At 62.1% G+C, this 7,823-nt stretch overlaps 1 protein-coding gene across 1 annotated transcript; it reads left to right on the top strand.

The window, feature by feature from the left end:
* Positions 1–2,736: 2,736 nt before the first annotated feature.
* On the top strand, positions 2,737–6,968 carry MAGEL2 (MAGE family member L2). The gene has a single exon (XM_059677998.1). The coding sequence runs from the start codon at positions 2,910–2,912 to the stop codon at positions 6,420–6,422; it is 3,513 nt and encodes a 1,170-aa protein (XP_059533981.1). The 5' UTR covers positions 2,737–2,909; the 3' UTR covers positions 6,423–6,968.
* The last annotated feature ends 855 nt before the right edge of the window (positions 6,969–7,823 follow it).

Below are 7,823 nucleotides of genomic sequence, written 5' to 3'. Positions count from 1 at the left end.
TGTGGCTCAGTGGATAGATCCTGAGCCTGTGGACTGAAGGGTCCCGGGTTTGATTCCCAGTGGGGGCACGTGCCCGGGGTTGCGGACTCCATTCCCAGTAGGGGGCGTGCAGGAGGCAGCTGATCCATGATTGTCTCTCATCATTGGTGTTTCTCTCCCTCCCGCTCCCTTCCTCTCTGAAATCAATAAAAATATATTTTTTTTTTAAAAGTCAGTCTCTACAAAGGGGCTGGCTGTATGCTACCTGCTTCCTCAGCTGTGTTTCCTGCTGGGAGTCAGTCATTTGCAAGTCTCTCTCTCTCTCTCTCTCTCTCTCTCTCTCTCTCTCTCTCTCAAAAATCAATAAAAAAAACACATTTTAAAAAATAAAGAGAGCAGACATGTCATCGGCTGAAACTCACTTGGAAACGTGAACCGACCCCCTGTCCCCCCAAAGCCATCCATGTCCAGTGACTATCATGGGGCCGAGCTGGTGATCGCGGAGCGTGTGGGTTAAGTGTAGACTTGGCCCCTCGGATGTGGTTCTAAACCCCTATCAAACGGAGAGGTCTGGTGTGGACTGTTAACCCACGAGAGGGACCCAGAAACCCTAAGCGTGCCCGTATCCCAGGATGGGGCACCATGAAACATTTAGAGAGAACAACCCCGATTTCTCATTCCTTGGCTCATCATTCAAACCACTGATACCTCCTTCCCAAATGGCTCTCTCATGGCTTCAGGCCAGTGTCTACCGAAACCGTGTGTCCCCAACTCCCCCGGTGGACTTGGGAGCGTGTCTACGCTTTCATGGGGACTCAGAAACTCCCTAAATTTGGGAAACGCTGGCCAAGGGTATCCATTCAGGGGGAGTGGGGTAGAGCCCTCTCCACTCTCTGATGCCCCCTCGTGGCCTTTTTCATATGGGTTTTATTTTTCTGTCTGTCTGTTTTTGGGGGGGGCGTCACTGTGGACTCTCCGCCCCAGGACTGAGTCTCATCCCTTCTAAATGAAACCACCTTAAGATTAGTGTTTTGTGTATTTCTAGAAAACCATTGCAGGAGGACTTGTTGGCAGGAAGCGGTGGAGTGTTCCCAAGTCATATTCTCTCTCTCTCTCTCTCTCTCTCTCTCTCTCTCTCTCTCTCTCTCTCTGTCTCGGGTTTAAGCTGATTTGGTCTACCAGGATCCCCCCCACCTCGCCGAGGTATATGTTTTTCAGGCTTCACGTGGCGCTGTTTTCTTTCCCCTCTAGCACCAGTGGTCGGCAAACTCATTAGTCCACAGAGCCAAATATCAACAGGACAACGATTGAAATTCCTTCTGAGGGCCACACTTTTTAAACTGAAACTATATAGGTAGGTGCATTGTGATTCACTTAACGAGGGTACCCCTAAGGCTTAGGAAGAGCCACACTCAAGGGGCCAAAGAGCCGCATGTGGCTCGCGAAGCCGCGGTCTGCCGACCACGGCCCCACACATTAACCCGGGATCTTGCAGGTTCGCCCGCTGTATTCCTTCCTGCCTTGGCTGTTTATTTTCACAGCTGCTTTCCCGCGCTGCAACAGATGAAAAACACCAGGAAGAAACCAACCCTAACCCTCCCATCCCGGCCGCGGCTCGGGAACGGTTTCCTGGTGCAAAAAAAAAAAAAGAAAAAAAAATGCTGCCTTCCCTTGATTTCTTCAACCTCTAGACCTTCTAGGGTTTCTTTCCTTCCTCTCTGGACTCTTTGCCACCCATTTCCTCTGCTTGTGTCCAGAAAAAGAAAAAACCCCAAAACACACACACACAAAAAAAACCCGCCTGTTATTTCTCAAGCCCTATCTCCTGCACTTCAGGCGCAAACACTGTGCTTCTGCAAACCCTGTGCACGTGCCCAGCTCTCTTGGCCCCGAGACGCGTGCCTGCCTCCCGCCTCAGTTTCCTTCTGCATCCCCAGCCATGATACAGGTGTCTGCGGGGGGCACGCATCCCCCGCGGCAGCCCTACAGCCTGGGAGATGCACGCATCCTGATCAATATGCATGCAGGGGGCCTCCCACCGTGTCCCTAAGAGCACGATCTGCAGGGGGGCTTATCCCCACCCCCCAGGGCAGGCCCGGGGGGGACAGACTTCTCTGCCTTCTCCATCAACTTCGACAATTAGATGAAAGGAGAGGGGGGCGGGGGGCGGAGGGCGGGGGGCGGCTCAGGCTGACGCGCGTCGTAGACGTCTGCTGTTGCTGCGGCTGCGGCTGGGCTGCGGCTGCGCTCAGCCCACGCCATCGCCCCCCTCCTCCTCCTCCCCCCGCGGGTGGATGCCTTCCCCTGCTCCGCGGTGGTCCGCTCCCACTCCGCACCGCAGCGTGGAGGGGTTGCGGAGGCAGAGCCCGGCTCCTGCTCGCCGCCCGCCTCGCTGCTGCCGACGCACCGGCTACATCCCTGGACAGAGCCGGCCCCGGCTGCTGCCTGGCGTTTGGAGACGGGACCCAGAGACAGACAGACAGACAGACAGACAGAGACAGACAGAGGGAAAGAGGTACGTGGTCTCCCAGCCAGGGTGGCTGGTCCGTGCGCCCCCCGCGCGCGGGATCCACTTGTGGTGGTGGGGGGGGGGGCGGGGACGGGGCGGGATTGAGCCCCCTTTCCCTCCGCCTTCTTACTGCGCAAAGCCGCTGCGGAGGGCGAGCTGCCGGCGCTCACTTCCTATTCAGCAGCCGCTCAGCAGGGAGGAGAGAGCCGCCGACCAGCCACGTAGGCGCGTTCTCTCTCTCTTCTCTCCTCTCCTCTTCTCTTCCCCTTCTCCCCTCTTCTCTCCTCTCCACTGCGCTTCGCTCCGGAGGAAAAAAAAAAAAAAAGGAAGGAAGGAAGGAGGCCCGGCAGCTGTCGGAGGGAGCCCCATCCATCGGCTCGGCTGTCAGAGCGCAGCGGCGGCGGCAGCGCCCGCACCGGCAATGTCGCAGCTAAGTAAGAATCTGGGTGATGCCAGTCCCCCGGCCGAGGCGCCCAAGCCTCCGGTCTATAGCCGCCCCACCGTCCTGATGCGCGCCCCGCCCGCCTCCTCCCGGGCTCCGCCGGTCCCCTGGGACCCGCCTCCGATGGATCTGCAGGCGTCGCTGGCCGCCTGGCAGGCACCGCAGCCCGCCTGGGAGAGCGCGCAGGTCCAGCCGCCCGCCCCGGTGGCGGCGGCGCTGGCTCAGCCGCCTGCCCTCGGGGGTCCCCCGCTGGTCCAGGGGCCCCCGCTGGGAGGGCCGATGGCCAAGCCCCCGACCACCGGGGTCTTGATGATCCATCCGCCCCCTCCGGGAGCCCCGCTGGCGCAGCCTCCGACGCCGGGGGTCCTGATGATGCATCCTTCGGCTCCCGGGGGCCCCCTGGCCCCGCCTCCCCCTCCCGGGACCCCGATGGCGCCTCCTCCTCCTCCCGGGACCCCGCTGGTGCCTCCTCCACCGCCCGGGACCCCCATGGTGCCACCTCCTCCTCCCGGGACCCCGATGGGGCATCCGGCCCCTCCGGGGACCCCGATGGCGCAGCCGACGGCTCCGGGAGTCCTGATGGCGCAGCCTCTGACTCCCGGGGTCCTGATGGTCCAACCTGCTGCTCCGGGAGCTCCGCTGGCCCAGCCGCCGCCCCCGGCAGCCTTGATCGCCCAGCCTCCGCCTCCGGGAGCCCCGATGGCCAAGCCTCCAGGTCCGGGAGTCCTGATGCTTCATCCGACGGCCGCGAGAGCTCCAATCAACCAGCCGGCGGCGTCTCCAGCCCCGATGGCGCAGCCGACGGCCCCCCCTGCGCAGCCCCTGGCGTCCTGGGCCCCGCAGGCTCAGCCTCTGATCCTGCAGATCCAGTCGCAGGTTATAAGGGCGCCTCCGCAGGTCCCCCAGGGCCCGCAGGCGCCGCCAGCCCAGCTGGCCACTCCCCCCGGCTGGCAGGCCACCTCGCCGGGGTGGCAGGCTCCTGGGCAGGGCTGGCAGGCCACGCCCCTGGGCTGGCAGGCAGCGCAGGTCACCTGGCAGGCGCCCACCATCGCCTGGCAGCCTCAGCCCCCGCTGCGCCAGGTGCCCCCGGCCATCCGCCCGGGGCCCCCGCCCATCCGCCCGGGACCCCCTCCCGTGCGCCAGGGGCCACCTGCGATCCGCCAGGCGCCGCCGCTGATCCGTCAGGCGCCGCCGCCCATCCGGCCTGCCCCCCAGGTCCTGAGCACCCCACCGCCGCTCTGGCAGGCCCTGCCGCCCCCACCCCCTCTGCGGCAGGCCCCCCAGGCTCGGCTGCCCGCCCCGCAGCTGCGGGCGGCGCCCCCGATGAGAGCGGCTCCGCAGGTGCGCCTGGCCCCACAGGTGCAGCTGGGCGCCCCGCAGGTGCCCACGGCGCCCCCTGCTGGCCCGCAGGTGTCCCAGGCTGCCCTGCCGGCCCCTCTGCCGGTCCCGCAGGCTGTGCAGTGCCCCCCCATCATCTGGGAGGCCCCCAAGGAGCCGGCTCCCGTGGCCCAGGAGATGCCCACCTCGATGGAGTTCCAGGAGGCGCCCCAGGCTCAGGCGCTGGCCTGGCAGGCCCCCAAAGCCCCTGGGCCTTTCTGGCAGCCCCTGCCCGCCCAGGAGGCCCAGCGGCAGGGCCCCCCTCTGCTGCAGATGGAGGAGCAGCCCTTTCCGGGGGGCCCGGCCTCCCAGAAGGCACTGCAAATGCAGCTACCCCCCCAGCAGGCCCCGGCGCCGAGTGCGCAAGCAGAGCTGCCCGACATGCAACTCCAGCCCTCCTGGCAGCAGGGCGCCGCGGCGACCCTGCCGGGCCAGCCCGCAACCCCCCTAGTGGCGGGAAATTTTCCCGTGGGCCCTGTGAAAGCGCTGGTGACTCCATCGGGGGAATCCAGGGCCTCGTCCATAGACCGTAGGAACTCCTCGTCCAAGGAGCGCCGCACCTCCTCCAAGGAGCGCCGGGCTCCGTCCAAGGAGCGCATGATCTTTGCCGCCACCTTCTGCGCGCCCAAGGGGATGGCGACGCGCGCCCCGCCGGCCTGGAAGAGCCTGCCGGCCACCCCGGAGGCCTACGCGCCCACCCCCAGGGGCTGCTTCCCCTCCACCTCCCAGTTCCAGCCGGCCTCGTCTGACGCCTTCAAGGGGCCCCCCGCCATCCCGGAGCTGCCCAGGTCGCTGCCGCTGGTCCCCAAGGATCCCTTTGCCTATGCCGAGGCCCTACCTGCCGTGCCCTGGGTCCCCCAGCCCAATCTGAATGCCCCCAGCGGGTCCAAGGCGGAGCCCACCATGCTGATGGCCACGGCGGCGGCCCCCCAGGCCATGGCCTTCCCGCAGGAGGGTTCCAAGACCCCCGACGAGCCCCCCCGGCGCCCCGGGGGCAAAGCCACCCGGAAGAAGAAGCACCTGAACACCGAAGAGGACGACGACTACTATGACGAAGACAACGCCCGCGGCGGCCGGGGGCTGGCCATGCGCAACTGGCAGCCCCCGCGTCGCTGGGCCAACATGAACTATAATGACTGGGAGGTTCTGGGGAACTGGGAGGACCCCATCGCCGCCTCCCGCGATCTGAGTGGCTGGGAGGGGCCGAGCACCTCCAGGATCCTGAGTGGCTGGGAGGGGCCGAGCACTTCGTGGGCCCTGAGCGCCTGGGAGGGGCCGGGCACCTCGAGGGCCCTGGGTGCGTGGGAAAACCCGGGGAACCCCCACTCTCTGATGCTTTCTGAGCTCTCTGGCGTGCCCCTGGGGGTGGGGACCAGCCAGGATGAGCCCAAGGGGGAGGCGGGGCCCGTGTCCCCCCTAGATGAGAGGGCCAACGCCTTGGTGCAGTTCCTCCTGGTCAAGGACGGAGGCAACGTGCCCATCAGGCGGTCCGAGATGGTGAAGTTCATCATCCGGGAGTACAAGGACCAGTCCTTGGAGATCATCAAGCGCGCCAACCACAAGCTCGAGTGTGTCTTTGGGTATCAGCTGAAGGAGATAGACCCTCAGACCCACTCTTACATTATCATCAACAAGTTCGGGGGCGGGCCTGTGGCCTCGCCACCCCCCTGCCTGGAGATCCCCAAGCTGGGCCTCCTGATGGCGGTCCTGAGCCTCATCTTTATCAAAGGCAATTGCATCCGGGAAGACCTGCTCTATAGCTTCCTGGAGAAGCTGGGGCTGGATGTCCGGGGGGAGCACGGTCTCCTGGGGAACATCAAAAAGCTCATCACCGAGGAGTTTGTCAGGCAGAAATACCTAGAGTACAGGGAGATCCCCAACACCCAGCCCACCGAGTACGAGTTCCTCTGGGGCCCCCGGGCCTTCATGGAGATCAGCAAGATGCTGGTGCTCAAGTTCCTGGCCAAACTCCATAACAAGGATCCCGAGTGTTGGCCGTTCCACTATTTCGAGGCCCTGGCCGAGTGCGAGTCCGATGATGAGTGGGATTACGAGGAGCTGGGGCCCTACTACGGTCGCGCCGGGGGTCGCTTCCGCAGGTCCCGTCCCCGCTAAGTCAGAAACTTAGCCGCTCTCTCTCTGTTCCTTCGTGTCCCCCAGGCCAAGAGCCACTCACAGGGTCGTCGTGCGTGTGCGTGCGCGTGTGTGTATCGTGCAGGGTCAAGGGGGGGAGGGGGTTGTGTCGTTTCGTTTCCTGGTGTTTCTGTTCCAATCCTACCTATGTGTACACTTGGATCTCAGACCTGGTTCCTGTAATCTGCCAAAGCTTTGTATACATCCTCACGTGCTGTTGACTTTCAAGTGGCTACTGTTCTCCTGGGTACCTCTTGGCACTTGTGTACTTCAGTGAGTTGTGTGTGATTCTCTCTCTCTCTCGTTTTTTCGTGTTCGACTCGTTCCTGTGGCTGTACCCGGAGTTGTGCTGGCTTTGTGAAATGAATTGAGACGCAGCCATCCATCTCACCCTGGTGCAAAAAAAACTCTGTAGTGTTAAAGTAAGCTGTACTTTGACGTGTAAAACATGACTCATCAGTCACGCTGTCTGCAGAGAAATAAATATCTATATCTATATCTATATAAATATACTTTCAGCATAACACAGAGGAGTTTGTCTTCATTCTCATTTTTTTACTCGCCAGGGCGGGAGCCAAGTTTTGTGTGTGTGTGTGTGTGTGTGTGTGTTTTCCCCCCTCTGAATACACCAGAACATCAACACTACGACGAGAGACATGGGGCTACATTCTTCCGAACAACGCAAGGGTTTTAATGGGGCTGGAGGGGGGGGCGGTGTTGGGGGGCGGTGGAACAGAAGATTGACATCAAACCAAGAGTCCAGACTTCACAAAACCCCTCACAGTGGGCGTTATCACTTCCCATTGTAGGCGAGTGTTTAAATGCAGGTAGATCCATTCAATGGCACAGGCCGGGCCAGGTCAAAAAGGTGGGCATTCAAAGCCGATTTTCTTGAGGTTATGTGGGTAAGGGGGGCCCTCCACCTTACCTTAGGGTTTCCAGTAGCTCGGGGGGGACTTGGGTTGTAGCAACACACGGATATTGGGGTGGAAACATGCAAAATATCCAGGCTTCTAATAGGAAAGAGGAAACAACAGCCTTCAACCAATGAGGGGGCCTATATATTGGGGGTGATGGTGGAGGGGAAGGGGATCCTAGGGTTAGGGGGCTCAACCCTAACATGCAGGGGACGTCAGCTGCCAATATCGGAGCCCTGGGGTGCAGGGACTGGTGAGGGAGGGGTCACCCAGGCGTGGAAAGATATTCACGCCTGCACTGGGCTGATGTATAGAAGACTTTCTTGAGGTCATTCTCTCTTCAAGAGGACGGGGATCATCAGCGTTGCCGCCACCCCTACTGTCCTATAAGGATCATAGCCCCCCAACCCTAATCCACCTATCCCCCCATCTCTAGGTAAAGATGAAGTCCCAGGTAGGCGGTCGT

Source organism: Myotis daubentonii, chromosome 21 (assembly GCF_963259705.1).
Source record: "Myotis daubentonii chromosome 21, mMyoDau2.1, whole genome shotgun sequence".
In the NCBI taxonomy this organism is placed as follows: Eukaryota; Metazoa; Chordata; class Mammalia; order Chiroptera; family Vespertilionidae; genus Myotis; species Myotis daubentonii.
The sequence above is the reverse complement of the archived record's forward strand: the minus strand, read 5'-3'. Positions and strand labels throughout refer to the sequence as shown.